Consider the following 18,816-nt stretch of genomic DNA (forward strand, 5'->3'; position numbering starts at 1 on the left):
CGAATTATATTTTTTGAATATTCATTTGCCAGCCACTGTGCTAATCCTGTAATTATCTCTTAATTCTCACTGAAGTGTCGGTACTGTCATTACCCCATTTACAGGCAAGGCTTAGATAACAAGTACACACATAGCTTGCTTGAGTCACACAACCAGTACGAGAAAGAGCTAGTGTTCGAACCCAGGGGATGACTCCAGCTCCTGCCCTCTTGACCGCTACGCCTCCAGTTCTCTGCATTGAGTGAAGTAGAAAACAGAAATTTTAGTCACATGGAAAATTTGGGTGGGATGAAGACTTCTGTTTAGGAAGGAGCAGTCAGGTGGAGAAAATTTGAGCAAACATCCTTTTTTACACGCTATGGATTGGTTGCCATTTATGATGCATCTACTCTGGGCCAGCAATTGAGTGGAGAACTAATTTTCATAGGCTCATTTCCATAGAGTAATGTATGCTTTATATGTTTAAGGAAATGTCACACTGTGGTGAGGTCATGGACAAAGGTGCTTTTGTATAGATAGAAAAATATAGTTCTCCACAGTCCTGCGCATCGGATCTTGACGGGAGTTCAGAGGTAGGGGAGCAAACTGTGTATCCCTCCACTATGTTTCCTCAGTTCCATGGTCAGAGATTTCTGTCACGGGGTAGATTTCCATCCATGATTAGGATCCCTAAGAGAGCTGGCTCATAAGTCCCATAGGGCTTTTAGCATAGATGGTTCTGTACATGTCCAGTCTGTTGGTAAGTCGTACTCTTTCATAGAATTTAGTAAGCTGTTAGGAAGTACGGTTTTCCTTTCTCCCTCCACTATGTCATCTCTAAAGCCAGAGTGCGTGACTTTGCAGTAAGCCTTGGCAGAAATGCTGCTGCTGCTCTCACATCTGAACAGTTTTTCCACTAGAATCTGAGGGGCAAACCTAAATTCTTTATAGGATCCGAAGTGTGTTCACACACATACAACTTTAATGGGAACATTTTAGTCATCTCTTAATAGATAATCCATATCACATTCTCTGAAACTGCCATTTCTCAATATTACAGTGTATTAATCAGAATAAACTATCTTTACCTACAGATACCACTTCCATGCATTCTGTGCCTTATTCTCACTCCCCTGGACGAAAAGGCCTAAATCAGAATTTTCCTCCATTTATTACATCTCCTTTGCATTTTCCTTTTCTCATGTCCATTAAGGATAATTCCCCTTTCTTGCCTCCCAAGGGCATTCTCTGCTGCCCTAATCCATCAATTGCTGGGAAAAAAACCAAAGTTTATAGTTGTAAATGAAATCTTGGAGAGCAAGGAGCTGTTCTTTATAGCAGTCATGCAGTTTATTTGCATAAACTGTATTTCCTTGTCTCATTATATATGTACAGTCTAACGGAGAGAATTAATGCTTATTTCTTTAGAGGAATCGTGGACTCATTTCGATGATGTAGGTGAAATATTTCTTCCTTAAGTAAGAGCAGATAAGAGTGGCAGCAAAGGGATATCCACATATTCAGCCTAACAAGAAAGTCAAAGCTAACGAAGGTTATGTATAACAAAACAAAGAAGAAATTAACATAAAGCATTTTCTGTTCAGAGATTGGAGGAAACTCGTCCCAAAACAAAATAAATCCATAACAAAGATGTAACTAACAATGAAAGACAAATACAGCTTTCTCTGAAAGGCCTCCTACAGCTGTCTTCATCTCTCTTCCTCCTTAATCAAGATGAGAGACGGCATCCTTTTGGTGCCAGATTTTTAGTGGAGAAGTCTTGGGACACACTTTGAGTCTCTTTCCAAGAGCAGAGCTTGTGTTTTGGTTTTAATGATAAAGAAATGAAATAGAAGCCTGAGAGAATGTACTGAAGAGTCGATTTTTCCAACAAACAGTCTAGGACTTTATCTATGTTGAAAATAAAGATTTAAAGCTCATTGGCCCAACTCTGCTGATGAGGAGGGAAGAACGGAGTTGTTTTATGAAAGAATGTAAGCATCTTGGGATCCTACACGTCCTGCACTTGGAGGCGGCTTCAGACAAGTGAGCTCACCTTGGCCGACGAGAAAACTAACAGCCTGCCCTGCGGCAGCCTTGTATTGGGAAACCGTAACCGGACAACTTCCAGGGAATTTACCAGTGCCCTGACTTATTGAGATAATTCCGGTCGAAGTTACATTGTCTGAGAAAGGCATTGACTAGTGCAGGACTTAAAAAGTTATTTTCCTGCCATTCATCTATACATTACTGGGGTCGGTGTTATTAATACCATGAAGTGGAATTTGGGCTTGTTATCTTACAGATTACTCAGTTCCCTGTGTTATAGGGGCACCATCAGCCTTACCATGCAGTCTGACTCTTAGGGTCAAATTTGCAACTAATAAAGTTTTCCTATACAGTACAAAAAGGTTACTATGGGGCCACTAAGGAGGAAAAGGAGATATTTGTACTTTGGTTTGTAAAGATTAAATTTTTAAAAGTCATTGAAACTAGCAAAAGTACAAAAGCAATAATGATCAAATAAATTGTGAAAGAAATAGACTATCTTTTTCTCTATGGATTATAAAGTAAAATGATACAGTGTTAAGATTCAATATGACGATATAGAAAAAAATTAATTTCTCCTTTAAATAATACATATGAAAGAGATAAAGTAATAAATTTAAAAAATCTAAATAATATAAATTCAGCTTTAAAAAACAAGCTAGAAGGATACAATGATAAACTCAACTATGGTGGGAAATAATCCTGGAGTTGACACCCCGGGCAGGGTATAGAGGGCGCCCCAGAGCCAACTCAAGAACAGATGACCTGCAGGAATGTTGATTAACGTCGATTACTGGTCCGATCCTCCCTAGTGTGAGAACTTAGAGGGACATGGGGTAGAGTTTGGGTCACAGGTGAGGCTCCTTCTGAGTTCTGGGCCCACGCAGAGATACTACCAAAGTAGGGCTCCCCTGGGTTTACTGAGTGTGTGATGTTTGTTCTTCCAATCTTCCAGTGCCCTCAAAACAAGTATCAGCCAGAGCTTCCTGCACACCCAGGCACATCCATTTTTACATGAATTCTGCTACTTCACTTAAAAACAAATACAAACAAACCTTGTCGTAGTGTTTTGTAACAAATTGTTCTATCAACCATGCCTGGAATATTGACATTTGTATTTAGGGTTGCAGTAGGCTTTGTCTCTATATAGCCCTTTACATGCTTGTGTCTTTTAACCTACTCCTGAGCATGAAATTATTTTCAGTGCATTTTATAGTTGAATCCAATAGATTTGCAGTTATCTATTGTTGACAGTTTAGTCTTCCGGCCTTGTGTCTTCATTATCGTGACAAGCTAGTGGCATTTTCTTTCTTTCTTTCTTTCTTTCTTTCTTTCTTTCTTTCTTTCTTTCTTTCTTTCTTTCTTTCTTTCTTTCTTTCAGTAGACTCCATGCCCAATATGGGGCTTGAACTCATGACCATGAGATCAAGAATTACGTGCTCCACTGACTGAGCCACAGGCACCCCAAACTAGTGACATTTTTTTAAGGAAGACTATGCTTTTACAATATCTGTTATCAAATAGGATCCTGTATCTTATTTGGAATTTAAACAGAAAGGCTTTTTCCCTGAAATGTTGACATTCAGACTTTCTTAAGTTTTCCCTTAGATTTATTCTTATATTTTAAAAACTGTAACCTTGGCTTTCCTGCCTTTAAAAGCCTAGATGATGGCAGAAAGTGTTTGTGAGGGTTCAAGAAGTTCTCTGTAACCTGAGCACATATGTTTCGTCCCCTGGAGGAAACTGTTTCCTCATCTCCTGCCCAATCCATCCCCCACCGGCCCCTCAATTAGTCGGGCACACAACACACACGCACACACACACACACACACACACACACACACGCACACACATACACGCAGTAAGAATCTGCATACTGGCAGGAGTACTCCACATTCTTCATATATTCTGGTCTCAAGTGAAATAAAGGATTGCAGAGATTATCAATTCCAAGATGAGAATGTCACCTTTTGGATCCTTAAGAAGATACTACACAGATAAATACCATTGCATCAGATTGCCAGAATTTGTTTTCACTCTTTATACTTTAATCACCTAAATGCAAATTGATTATTTGGGACCTCCTGCTTGATTCCTATATTCCTATATAAACTTTCATAAGCATATGTAAAGAAGGTGTTAGCAGAGCCTGCAAAAGCCCGCGCCCACGTCGTCGTTCTGGAGATTCTCTCTTCTCCATATAGCACCTGTTAGCTTCTACTGTGCTTTTTGACTTACGGAGTTGATTTTCTCTCCCTTATTTCTCCCCACACTGAGAAGCGGTCTGGGGCATTGATGAGAGAAAAGCAGCCACTCCATCAGACAACACGCAGTTCCTTCGTAATTTTGATAGGGCCAGTGGGTTAGAGGAGTGAAGTTGGAAGCAAAATAAATGTGGGTTCAATAATGAATGGGGCATGAGGTTGTGCACTCCTCATTTGAGAATTTTGTCTGTGAAGAAGAGGAAAAGGTAACAGCAGGAAATGTAGAGTCAAGGTAGGGATGAAAGAGAGAGAGAGAGAGAATGTGTGTGTGTGTGTGTGTGTAAGGATGGCCAATCCTTCAACATTTATATTCTGAGAATGATCGTATTGAGAAGGGGGCTAATAATGCAGGACGAGAGATTTTAAAGAAATCTTTGGAAAGAATTGGCCTTTGACAGGAAGAGGAATTCCTCAAGAAGGAGGAGAGAAGAAGACAGTCTGGCTGATGGAAGGTGATTTATTGATTTGGTGGGGAGAAGATGGAGGAATTCTAATCTGGTGGTTTCTAGCTTTTTCAATGAAGTGTGAGATCAAGTGAAATGATAGAAGGCAGGGAAGGAAACTGACTTAGGTTTGGGAGAGAGAAGGCAGTAGTAGATTGTCTTGGGGTCTGGGAAGCAAGTTTATTAGGGAACGTTGTGTGGTTGCCAGCAGTTGGACATTTGAGGTTTGAAGTTAAATATTTAAAGTAAAATTAGTCTGTCTGTTGAGTGATTTTCTCCAGCTGTATTCATGCACAGCTGCTCAGGTCCAGAGAAGGCAAGTAATTGAGCTGATCCATGCTTGGGTTTTGCCAGAAGTGAGTGAGAAGCAAGGCAGATGAGATTGTTTGTAATGATTATAATGATGGACCATGGACTCAGATTTAGACAGATTCATCAGAAAGATGTTAGAAAAATCTCAGTCGTGCAAGTATACTTCCATATTAAGAACACAGGCTTAAAATCAGACCATCTGGGTTCAGATTCCATGTCTACTACTTACTAACTCTGAGACCTTGAGCAAGTTATCTAAGTGCCCTCGCTGCCCTAGTTCCTTCATCCGTAAAATGGGGATACTGTTGGCACCCAACGCATTGAATTTTTATGCTGATTGAATTTACACAAGGAAGGTGTTTGGAAGAACACCTGGTACAGACTGGACCCTCAAATAATAGGCTATTACTGTAATTAATATTATGCATCCTGACCTACTGTGTCATCTTCTACTGTGCACAGCAAAGAAGAAATAGTTCTCTTTCCGTGATTGTCTTATCCCTGAACAATATGGGTCGTTCTTTTTCTCTCACAGGTATTTTTAATTAACTGACTCACCTTTAATTTTTTTCTTCTCTTATATGCCCTTAGAATTGTCATTGAAATGAAACGACACATGGCAAAACTCACAAAATCCAGTTTCAAGCATAAAATTGAGTAGATGAGTAACAAGTAAATGTGTTTGACTAATGTCAGGTTTGGGGTAAGCAGGATGCCTTCTTGTCATCTTTTAATGTTTTATGGGGAAAAAATGAGGCCACTCTAATAAGGACAAATGGGTTTGCAAAGTGTCTTCCCCAGAGCAGTCTGTTGCCCAGAAGTCAATATCTTATCAATCTATCAGAATTACATGTACTTTGCTGTTGGTTCATTGTCTCATATATTGGACCATGTTGTTTTACACATTTTTGTGTTCTCTTCATGGGTGTACAATCTTATTTGTGTTTTACTTTCTGTGGCACATGAGAATACATTATGAATAATAATAGGTAAAAACGTGTATTGCTTATTAACCTTATTGGTTCAATATTTCATCAAAGTCCATACAATACAGGGAGCACATGTAATCTTAGCCAGGACACTTAAAGAGTACTGGGGTGCTCTTTTAATAAGTATATGGGATAGCAGGTAGAAACCAGAACTGTCCAGGGTGTTAAAGGATGTTTAAAAAAAAAACAACAACAGTTAACGGAGATTTCATGTGCAGCACAGGGATGACTCACAACAGTACTGTGTTTTAAACTTCAAAGTTGCCAGGAGACTGGATTTTAAATATTTTCCCCACAAAACAGAAATGATAATTATGAGATGAGATAGAGGGTTAGCTCACACAACTGTGGTAAGCCTACTGCAGTGTATAGATGTATCAAACCAACGCATTGTACACCTTACTCTTACACGGTGTTACATCTCCAACAGTAAAAATTTAAATAAATCAATCAAATCAAAATTAGGGAAAGTCTTGAAAAATATAAAAGAACGTGCATCAAAGATTTCATCTAACTCACTAACCACGGAATGGGTAAGAAGTTATAAGAGGTTCCCAGGAGAATACTAAGAACTGCATCTTTATAGCCAAATAAGGGAGGCTAAAAGGAAGTTTACCGCTGGGTGCGAAGCTGATTCACTGGTCTGTGTGCACCGGACAGGAATCAGTTGCATCCCAATGGACGCAATTTGCATTTCTATGGATAAGAAACATTTGCATTGCTATCAGTTTTCTTCAGTTTCCAGAGTTTAAAATAGCTCCGAGACCCACTAACTTTTCCGCCCACGTGAAAGGCCTTCTGTTTTTCCCTTCACCAGCAAACCTAGCACGGCTCGGTGCCCTACTCATACGTCACAGGCTCTCACATCGCTTGCTCCATATGATTTTGCACTTACCTGTTGAGTGCTGCCTTGTTGGATTTTTTTATAGTTTATCAAGCTGTACAGTATTAGGTTCTACTCCTCTTTCAGAGATGAGGTTGGCCAGGACCTAAGCTATTGTTATTTGTCGCGGGGTGGGGGGGGGGGGGCGGAGAATGCTACTTTCAATTCTGTTTTGGTTGCCTACTCTGGGAGGACTTGGAAGCATTTTGGCTGGATGAGCTGAGCAATCTGCAGCTGTTCAAATACTTAGAACCTTTGGGTTGATTGTGGGTTTTGCTTTAAAATCCTCCCCCCACTAAAAAAAGAGAGAGAGAGAGAAAGAAAAAAAATCCAACAGCCAACTGCATCTACTACGTTTTTAACTGTTGTTTGGTAAGCTGCAGTTATACTTCTGTAACCAGAGGCTGTGTTTATTTTCAGCGTTGGCAGTTCTGCCTAATGAATCAACTGGTATTGAATTCACAAAGGGAGATGCCATTTCCCTCCCTCCATCTGTTTGCCAAATGTGTGTGTTCCCTCAGCTCCTAGTAGTGGTTTCACTCAGAAGAGCCATTAGCAAGCGGGTCTTCTCATTGAATTCGCAGCCGGGGCCATGCTGCCCAGCGGTATTTTCCCCTCATGGTTCCATAGGAGTTGTTTGCCAAAGCTCCACACTTGGGATTCTTGAGAAAGAATACTTCCATTTGTTGTTTCAGTGTAAAGTTTGGCTCTGCATTGCTCAGAGCTTTAGTTTGGTTCTTGAGCTTTGCTTTGGTCCTTGATGATGGGATGTCTGCCTCTGGACAGTAGGGTTGCCATGGGGATTTAAATTACTCCAAAGAGACGGGGCTTGTGGGACTACTGGTCCGCTGTCTAACACTGGGAGCTCCTGATGGAATTTTTTTAAATTACACTCTTATTTCCAGCAAATCCTTCTTTAATTCTTATGGATGGTAGAGAGGAAGTTGTTTTATTAACAAAATCTGGAAAGGTCTTTATTTTTTTGTTTTTGTTTTGTTTTTTACTTCATGCATTAGAAGCTTTTTAGGTCAGTTGCTTCTCACACGTGAACGTGCATATCAATCCCATGGGATTTTGTTAAACTGAAGATTCTAGTTCAATAGGAGTAGAGGTTGGAGATTCTGCATTTCTGTCAAGGTCTGGGCTACACTATGAATAGTAAGAATTTTAGGTCAGACAGCTTCAGTACTTTCTCTGTGGTCTTTGGAGCAACTTGGAGGGTAAAATGGTAGAATGGTTTGGTTGGTGTTCAGTAGCAGAATACAAGGTGGAAACATTTTTTCTCCGCATTGGTGTCAACAACCAGGTATGGGAGCTAGACAACTTTCCAGCTCCTCCTGGGATAGAACTTCACATTTTAGGCATGTTAATTTGTGTGAGATTTTTGGAATTTACAGGACCTTTTACATACCCGATTTCATATCTAAGCTTTAAATATTTTTCAAAACAACTTATGAGTTCTTGGGGGTTCTGGCATATATGCATATGTAACGGTGATTATGTCCTTTTCCCAGTGACATGTCCCAATTTTTGTTATATTATCTAGATTAAAAAATAATCTCTCTTAAATTTGATTGCTTGAATATTTTAATACCACTCTCTCATGTACTGTGCCATTTCACTTAGCTTACTAAACATTTTTGTAAGAACTGTTATCCAAGAAGTCTTTGGAGTACTATTAAATGTTATTACTCTATTCTGACCTAGAAAAGAGACAGTAAACTATTTTTAAATATAAGAACACTGACCCATTGAAGTTAGGAGCTGTTTACCTCACACACACACACACACACACACACACACACACACGGAACCTAATTTAAGCACTGTGTGGATTTCTTCTACCAGCATCTTATTCCGAAAGACTTCGAATTCTGTGACTTAGTTTTGGAATTTACAGAGAAAGAGAAAATGTAAAACTTGCTTCTTAAGTGAAGAATAAACATCATAGGAAAAAGTGTTCAATGTCTATCAAAAAGGACTGGATAACTGAGGGAGGCTGATTGCTGAGAGGAGCACGAAGTCACATTGGCAAGAGATGCACGCAGAAGGGGAGTAGAGAATCCAGATACGCAGGAAGAGGGTGTTGGGAGGAAAAACAACTTTTCCTCCACCCTTTTAGAGTTAGTTTCTGGGGGTCTGTGAATGATGCTGACAAAAGACAGATTAGCCAGAGAAGAGTGTGGTTTATGCGTGCAAGACACATACAGTGATGAGTAACTCAAGGGGATGGTGAGAATTGGGGGCATATGTACCCAGCGTAGCAGGGGAAAGAAGCTGGGGAGAAAGGGCTCCTTTGTGAAGACGCAATAGGTTTCTTAGGAAAGATAAATGGGTCTTCTAGGAGAATAAACACGAGATAAGAAAGTGTGTGATAATGTTTGTTTATGCAGGTGCAAGTGGTTCTTCTGTCTTCTTCATAGCCACGAAACTCCCCCAGAGAGAGGATTTATGGTAGCCTTGTTTCCCAGAAGTTGCTGCGTTTAGTCAGATAAAGGAAGCTCTGAAAAGACTTCTTTCTACATCTGTTCAATCTCAGATGTCTTTAGCTTGAAATAATCTTTATATCAATTCAAGGGCTCTGAGTGAGCCCCCACAGGGGAAAAGGGCTAATTTACACCAAGGAAGGAGAGACTGGAGGTTAAAGAGGAGAGAGCCTCACCTGATTGTGAGGTGAAGATGTTATTCAGAGTTAAACTCTTCATTTCTCAGTTCTTTGGAAATTTCATTAGGACTTCTAAAGTTTAGCAACTCTTTACAGCACTTCTGCTCTCGGGGGATTTATTCAGAATGAGGATCTATAACTGCCTAACACAAGTTGAATTATTCTGGAAACTACATTGATCTGGCTGCATCAAGCCTGAGGCCCAAGGGTCACACTTCATATCTGGGTTTTAATTTGTAGTGGCAAATCTTTTCGAAAGAGATACAACAACATTTTTTACTCATATTTTCACAGTATAATTACTCAAATAAAAATTTATTATTGCTGTTTCAAATGTTAAGTAATAACTGGACATCGGGTTTCAGAATGATCCATCATGGGGATCATTTTGCATGTATTTTAAAAACTTAGAGTAAACATTCTATTTGCATACGTTCTATGTGACCTATATTATTTTGTCTGTTCTTTAATTTAAATATATTACCTTTTTTCCCCCAGCCATCAAACACAGACAACCTGTTGGGATCATCCTAAAATGACTGAACTCTTCCAATCCCTCGGTGAGTGCTATTTTATTTAATTAGCCTAAACAACTGATAATTGTATATTCTTACCTGGAAGCTAAGCACCAGTTTTTCCTACATGGCATGCTATGTTTAAAAGACTGTGTCACTGACATAGAAAAGCAGTTGAATTTCTGAGGGCAGTGCAGGACACACTTTTTACCTTTTCTTCTTGAGAGAACACATGGTTTGAAATCACATGAAGTTGATTTTAAAAGGAGGCATGCAAGCTCCTTCATATTGAGTCATCTTAAACTTCAGCTCTGCCTGAAAACACAATGACAGCACAGCAACCTCTAATTCCTTGCTTTAAGTTTCCTGTTAGCTCACATTTTATTCTGTTAATCTTACTAAATTGGCTTGCCTAATTTCATTCTGTCGAAGTAGTCATGAAAAGCTAAAATCATTTCAACCTAAAAATGTAAGAAAACACAGGTGGTGAGAGAGAATTCTGATCTCGTAGATTTTGAACGGGTGACCTAGCCTGCTTCCTTTAGGTTGGTCCAGTGGTTTTGAGAGAGTTTTCTCTTTGGGGAGATAAGCACTGCTTGGGAGGGGAGAGCAGCGCCTGAAGGCTCTCACACCCACTCCCACTTCAACAGGGAGGGCACCCCTCTTGATCTCTTTAAATGTCAGGCACCCTTTGAGCTTTCATTTGGATGGGTGAGGGCGGCTACAAAGGCTGAACAAATGAGAGAAAAACCAGGGGTTTTCTTTTGTTTGTAAAGTGACGATACAAACTAGGATGATTTCTGAGTTTGCTTCCAGTTCAACGAGTCTCTAATACAGACACTCTGTCTTTAGGACACAGAGAAAGAAATTATGATACCTTTTTTTGAACTTAATACCAAATCTTTCTTGGTACCAAACTTTGATACCAAAGTGTTTTTTTCTTTTTAACTGAAATAAATAATTGGCATCCAAGATTATATTAGTTGTGGGTGTACAATATAATGGTTCAATATTTGAATGTACTGTGAAACTGTCCATCAGAGTAAGTCTACTTAACATCTGTCACCTCACGTCATTACAACATTTTTTTATTCTTGTGATAACTTTTAAGATCTACTCTTTTAGCAGCCTCCAAATGTACAATACCATATTATTAACTACATTTAACCTCTTGTTTCTAAAGATCTGAATATAGATTATGGGATAATTTTAACCACATCTATAAGAGAGCAGAAGAAGCAAATAGATCAGGATGGAAGAAATAAGACTAGCTTTATGAGTAGTGAGAGGAAGAGCCTCATTGACAGAAAACTAATGGTCCTTGAGGAAGATTCCCGGGAGGAGAGTCCCTCCCAGCAGTAGAGAAGGAAGGGCCCTGAGCCTGCAGTGTGATGGATTTATTAAGCCTTCAGAAGTTAACAGGCCATGTTTCCTTTCCCTCATTGCCCTCCTTTTCCTATTGGATAATGCCCTCTTGAAAGCCGCGTAGCACTGCTTTGGAATGTATCTCACTATGGTGCTAATGAACATTTAATTATTCTCTTAAATAAATGCTGTGGATTTTGAGAAGACTTTTCAGTGAGAACAGACATAATACTTTTCCATCATCTGAAGTAAACAAATATGTTCTTGCCATTCAATAGAAGTTAAATAATAAGCATGCTTTTGAATGTGTTCCCTTTTCCATTTCAGCTGACCTGAATAATGTACGTTTCTCTGCCTACCGCACAGCCATCAAAATCCGAAGACTACAAAAAGCACTGTGTTGTGAGTTATTCTACCGAAGTTAACCACTCTGTTCTTTGGATTGCCTTTTTTTTTTTTTTTTTTTGAGACAGAGATAAATGAAGAGGGTGATGTGTTTGTAGAGTTAATCTCATTTTCAGTGTATCTCACTCAAGGAATTGGCTGTGTTTCTATAAATGCTCTATTATTTGCCCCATCAGCATGCATGCAGTAGTAAAACAAATGAACATATGCCATTCTCAGTTGGAGAGCAAAATTAGCCAAAATACAGGAGTAACATAAAAAGCTTTTTCAAAAATTATGCTGCCACCCAATTTAAAGTGATTAAATCAGGAAATCATGGTAGATCATCGCCTTCTTAGTACTTTGTATTCACGTGGAGGTATACGATTCCAAACAGTGTGATTCCATGCAATCATATAATAAAGAAATACTAAAAAATAATATTCCTGATCCAAATTTGAACTGGTATCTAGAAAATTAGCTAAAAGACTCTGTATTTATTTAAATATGTCTTGAGACATTTGGTCTTATCAACATGAATTTTTCCTGCGGAGAGTTTGTTCAGAATAAGGTTCTGTGATGGCCATTTTACCAAAGAGGTATTCCGCTCCCAACACACATGCCCAAACAACCTAACTTTAAATAGAAATATGAATACTTGTAATAATAAAGTATAGATTTAATCTCTCTGAATTCTCTTTGTGGTCATAGTTTTAATGATTGAATCTATTCAAAGAGCACGTAGGCCTTGTCAGATAGTTAACATGGAAACTGACGTCCACCCATATTTTTACGGCCCGGTAATTTGAATAATTCCATGTATACTTGTTGCTACCTTTTGTTAATAATTGTTATATACCTAGGCAGTTCAGTGAAGCTTTGAATATTACTCTTTAAAAAATGATATATTGAGGTTAAAAATCTGTTCTTTAAAAGTTGGTAGAAATTAGAACTATATTTTGAGCTGGTTACGTGAGGAAAGGTGAGGAAAGAGAAGTGTAGAATCATTCAGAAAAAAACCCAGAGCCATGGAAAGCTTTAAAATAAGAAAAATGCAAGTTATGTGTGCAAGAGAAGTTTCCAGGGCTAAAAAATATCTCCAGATTTATGGATGGAAGAGAAAAATGAGATGATTTTGACACACATAATCCGCAGGGGCCCAGATAACTGGAAGCCACTGGTGCAGAATGACCAGTACAAACCAGTAAAGCCAACGCACCCTGGCCAGTGATCTATACACTGAGCCAGAAGGGAATAGGAAATGAATTAGGAGCACACAAAAGGGGTGTTCGGTGACAGCAGTTTTGAAAGGGGCTCAGCTGCATGTCCAGTATCCAGCTGACAGATCTGGAAGGTCCTCTCAGGCCTGATGAGCTATAAAATGAGGACAAATGACTCAGCCACAAAATCTCCATTGACCGAAGACTGCTTTTTTTGTCATGATGAACGTGGCCCGAGTTTTCAGTAGTACTTGTGGCTGGATAAACATATTAACACATTTGGTGTTTTCCTCTGCTGGTTCTTTTGAGTGCGCAAGAAAAAAACTCCCTCCTTCAGCTCATTCCTTCAAACCTGAGAGGAGCAGAAGAGGAACGCCTCCCTCTTCCAAGCTACATGACACTTAGATACGCGTACTGAGAAAAGCGCTGGGTTGCCTGGGATTGTAAATATTCGAGGTGATGTGTTTGGAGCCACCTGGCGTCACTTTCCCTGCTGCTCCTGCCCCTACTGCTCGTCAGCCCCGGGGCCTCTGCACCACTTGTCAACTCACCTGTTCATGATTAATCTGTTCCTCCTCCTCCCATCTTTTCTGTTTACTTGAAATGCCCTGACCCTTCCTCTGCAAGGTCTATAACCCTTTATTCCTCCCAGACACTGTTAAAAATTTACTTCTTTTGGAAACGTTTACAAGCTAATCCCACCTGCCTCCAATTTTTCCAGAACTTTATGATTGCCTGTAACGACTGTTTCTCACCTAAGCACCATATGCTTGCCTTTGTGTGATAGATAATGTTAGGAGGAGTGCCCCGCCTCCATTGCGAATGGCTCAGGTCAGGGGTCGTCTCATTTTGTGTAAACCCCCACCCAGCATCAGGTCCTAATGTAGAGGGTATGCTGTCACTGCTCTGTCACTGTTCATTCACTTATTGGGCTCCACGATTGTGCAGGAGATAAGACCATGTAAAGAGACTTGGTTCCCACACTTGAAGAACCTACATTCAGAGATAGCATGTTACACATGGACACAGGCTTTCAGCAGATTCCTGTTGCCCTCATAATGGAATGGGCTTTGCCATAAAGAACAAGGCAAGCTGCCTTGAGTAGGAAGCATATAAGCCAGGCCTTAAAAGTCACACAGGATTTAGGCACATGGCTATTAATCAGGGGTAAGGAGGAATGGAGTCTGAGTGGAGTGGGTTATGAGTTATCTGTCCAGTATTCAGACGTGTCCTTAAAATCAGTTTAGATCCACTTGGAAGGTCATTTTCCCCCACAAAACCTTTTCTCATTCCTTTAGTTTTTTTGTTCCTCAAGCTCTCAAAATGTTGCATTTAATGTTTGCATTTGTTTTTCGTAGAGTGGGTGCTATAGCACCATTTCTGTTTTGTGGGAGTTAGGAAGTAGCCCAGACAAGATGTATGCTTTAGACAGTAGCTAAGGCAGAAGGAAGGACCAAGTGAACAAGTACATAGTTCAGTTAAAAGATCATGGGGGCTAAACCGGTGGGTGGCAGTAGTGGGGGAGAAGAGGGTATGGATTTGTAAGGAGGAGGAAGAACTGATGACTGGGGGGATTTGCTAGTTGAGAACCGGCAGAGGGTGAAAGAAGGACAGTGTTAGCACATTTCACGATTTGCAGACTCCTGGTCCATAGAAGGGGTAACACCATTCCTGGATTGCAACATAATAAGACCTTTATTTGGGACATATTAAGGGGGAGGTCCCAGAAACAGAATAGTAGAGTTCTGTTTGGGAACAGAACAGCAGGAATGTGGGTCAGGTGTTCAGGCAGGAGATCGGGATGAGAAAACAGAATCAGGAGCCATCCAGAGAGAAGGGACTCCTGAAGGATTGACTGTGAGTGAGGGTATCAGGATTACAGAGTGAGAGGGCGTGGATGCAAGACCTTGAGCGCCACCTGTATTTCCTAAGTGTCTGGGGAAGAGGAGGTAGGAGAGGTGTTAAGAAGGAATGTTCAAACAGTTCAAGAACAAAAGAGCTACAGAAGCCCAAGGTCAGGTGCTAACCTGTGTGGTTTTGCAGAACAGCAGAATGATGATTCATTTCCATTCGACCCCCTGTGCCTCATATGTGGGATTAAAGAAAAAGCCTGAAAGTTGGTTAGAAAATGATTCTGCTGTTTGTTTCATTTGCCACATGACTGAGCTGTCATTTGTATCTCCCTTTGAAAAGAGAAAATCATAATTTTGTGTGATTTAAATGTAGTGCATTTTTTAAAGGAACCTAAACTTGTCACATTGCAAGGAGGATAGATGCCTGGCTTAGGCACTAAGGCGAAGTGTCAAAGTAAATCACTAAAAATTGAAGACATGATCATCTGTGGGATGTGGCAAATTACTGTCACAGCTACAAAGTGTATCACAAAGGAAACTGTTCTAGAAGAAATGCAAGGGCAGCACGATCCAGGAAATGGTCTTTTTGGAATTCGGTCTGTTGTCACTTGATGCCATGTGTGGATACAATAGCTGTGCTGAGTTGCTGGCATAATTAGTGTTGGAATTCAGAAAACTTAGAGCATTTTGGCAGTATTTGAGTATGTTTCTTTGTGTCTGTGTGGAATTATAATTCCATTGCCACCATCATGAAACACTTCTCTTTGTCAAGCACCGTGAAGGATGAGTTTGAATTTTGCTCCTGCCCTCTGGAAGTTTAGAATTGAAAACAGCGTACAGTGCCAAGAAGTAGGGTACAAATGATATTGAAGATTCCAGATGGTTCTTAGCTTTTTTTCTGATACCATCTCTAACTCATGTGAAGCTTACACAAGTTATTTTTGCAATTAGCTTAAATTTTTGCAATGATATATTTGACATCGGAAGGAGAGGGATTGACCTATTATCTAGACCTGTGTTGTATATTTGTCTCTTTCTATCTCTTTTTTTAAGTCTTCTGTGTTGAGTTTAGGAATAATTTTAATCTGTATAATTTTAAAGCAGTTCTCTTCCATTATAGGTAACTTGAAAAAAATAAATCATTCTATGGTATTTAAGCAGCAAGAGCGGACACATTTCATAAATGTCTTTAAAAATTCAAAATTAGTGGTTCTTCAGTGGTTAAAAATAGATAAATACAAAAGAAGCTATTCATTCATTTTATTTAACTGTCAAAATATCTGATATTTTTTGAGGGGCTAGTTTTACATCAGGCAAGGAGGAAATAGTTGGTTATCTTAAAATAAAAAGCTCCCCTGAGCTTATTTCTTTTAATGTTAAAAAGTTAAATATGGTGGGGTGCCTGGGTAGCTCAGTTGGCTGAGTGTCCAACTCTTAATTTTGGCTCAGGTCATGATCTCAGGGTCCTGGGATCGAGCCCCATGTTAGGCTCTGTGCTCACTGGGGAGTCTGCTTGAGGATTCTCTCTCTTTCCCTCTCCCTCTTCCCTACTCGTGCTCTCCCTCTCTCTCTCTAAAATAAAAATAAATAAATATATTTTTTTAAAAAGTTAAATATGGAGATAGGGAAAACATTTTATAAAGTGGGAATTTCAATGAGCAGACCTTAAATTCATATGGGTTCTGTATTTTTCCAAACCCTTGTCTTTAGATTTAGAAGAGTCATTTCTACACTCAATAAATGTATAGATATATGGTAATTTGATAATCTACTGTTTCCCTGTTTTCAGTTAGCTAATGAATGACTGAAAGTTGATTAAAAAGAAAGATTATGTAAGGTTTTTTCCTTTTCTGTCTGAACTCTTCCTCCTGGCCCTTGAAGATCTCCCCTAGTGCAACACATGCCTGCCCCTGAGTGCCAAGTGTCTGCCGCACCATAACCAGTGCCACCGCCGTGTAAGCCCAATAGCCTCCATACCGCCATTGTCATTTCTGAGAGCCCCCTAGGCTTCCTTGAATTCTTGTCTTCTCCCAAGCAGTTCTGTCTTCCTAGAATTCTTTCCTTGCTCTACGTGGTCTCTTGTATCTTATATTCTTTAAGGCCCATTTCAAATCCCCACCTGCCCAGGGAGCCTTTTTCAGGCTCCTTCTACTTCCCTGCGGTAATAGCTGTCATAGAAATCTATGTATTCTTATTGCATTTTCACTCCTTTTAGTAAAGTTATCAGTATGCTTACCCTCCTTCTCTGACTGGCCATCTTTGAGAGTAGGGGCTCCAGCTTATCCTTCTGTGCCCACCCTGCTTTAGCACTGGCCAGTCCTTCCGTAGATGTTCTGCACATGAAGTATAAAAGTGGGAGCAAATACACGAAGACCCATGGATGTGGGCCTGTACTGTGGACCTCTATGAATCCCACGTAGCTAAAATGGTCTCTATGCCAAAGCATCACGGGAAGCAAACCAGGTTAGGGCCAGATTGGGAGGGCATTCTAGATCAGATTTGTTCAGCAGGCAGTAGAGAACTACTTTTTTTTCGACAGAACCCATTTTTCAACTGCACATTTTCAGTGAATTTTGTATGTCATGATGTACATATTGAGAAACAGAATGATTGATTTGGCCATGGTATAAAGGAAGACTGGGAGGGGGCGAGCAGGCTGTTCTCAGGAGTCAGGAGAAGAGCAGTGCCATATTTTAGACATTCTACTATGTGGACTAGATTTATTTATGCCTTCCTATGTTTAACAGTAGAAAGAGCCTAAAGAGAGGAAAGCCAGAAGAAGAAAGTAGGAAGAACTGATATTCCAAAGAGCAAAAAATGGAATCAGATTGAAAAGTAACAGAGTTTAGATGCAAAAGCACGAAAATAAGAGATTACAGATAAGAGTTTAGAAGTGTAAGAATGGAAATGCTATTTATTTCTTTAAAAATTGAAAGTAGCTGGAAAGGATAGATTCTTAAGTTGGAGAATCAAGCTAAATACTCAAGATGAGAAATGTTGTTGTTTCAGTGTTGTTATGTAATAGAATGACTGTGCATATTCCTGTCTATCACCTGATTAGTGGACCTCTTAGAGTTGAATACAACAAATGAAGTTTTCAAGCAGCACAAACTGAACCAAAACGATCAGTTGCTTAGTGTTCCAGATGTCATCAACTGTCTGACAACAACCTATGATGGCCTTGAACAAATGCACAAGGATCTGGTCAACGTTCCGCTCTGTGTGGATATGTGTCTCAACTGGTTGCTCAATGTATATGACACGTAAGTTTGCATTTTTTTTTCTCCTTAAAATATAATCATTGAATGAAATATATTGATAACGCAAAATGTCTAAATTTTGAAATGAGTTTTTTAAGAAGTACTTTCAAAGTACTTTTCCTAGTGGAAATATTTATGTTAATTGTTGAAAAGAATGACTTTCCCAAAATTTGAAGTCTTAGCCAACAATATAACAAAAAAGAATGTCCACCTATTATTTCAAGATTTTGCTTCAATTTATAAATGCTGTCAGATTTGTAGTGTCACATTGGCTATGGGAAGCCTGATATAAATAAGTCCTATTTCCTCCTGTCTTCTTTTGAAAGAAAAAAATTTATATTTGTTGTTATGAGTTACAGTAATTGGCTGGCTCATAATAATCCACTCTGCAATTTTTGTATGACAACTTAAGAGCAATTTGAATGGCAATTAAAGGGACTTAATTTGTCTTTTGGTATTAGCTTTATTTATTGTAATAGTGGTTATGTGTATATGTGGTGTTTAAACAATTTATGCTATAGGACACTCTTAATATCTGTAATTTAATTAGATGCTCACTGTTACATGAAGAGCACTCTCAACTTCCAGCATAACTCATTCGCCATCAATTTGGCTGTTTTGAATGTGACAGTGCA

General features: G+C 39.4%; 1 protein-coding gene across 13 annotated transcripts in view; it reads left to right on the forward strand.

Moving 5' to 3' along the window:
* Positions 1-18,816, forward strand: part of UTRN (utrophin) — a 486,188-nt gene that overhangs the window by 410,686 nt on the left and 56,686 nt on the right. For all 13 annotated transcript variants that reach the window (XM_087865550.1, XM_087865558.1, XM_087865561.1 and 10 more), the window contains 3 exons: positions 10,083-10,144; positions 11,792-11,866; positions 17,983-18,184. In XM_087865550.1, the coding sequence (XP_087721676.1) occupies positions 10,083-10,144; positions 11,792-11,866; positions 17,983-18,184 (339 nt within the window). The remainder of the gene's footprint in view (positions 1-10,082; positions 10,145-11,791; positions 11,867-17,982; positions 18,185-18,816) is intronic.

This window comes from Ursus americanus, chromosome 11 (genome assembly GCF_024610735.1).
Source record: "Ursus americanus isolate L20-20 chromosome 11, mUrsAme1.1.p, whole genome shotgun sequence".
Taxonomy (NCBI): Eukaryota; Metazoa; Chordata; class Mammalia; order Carnivora; family Ursidae; genus Ursus; species Ursus americanus.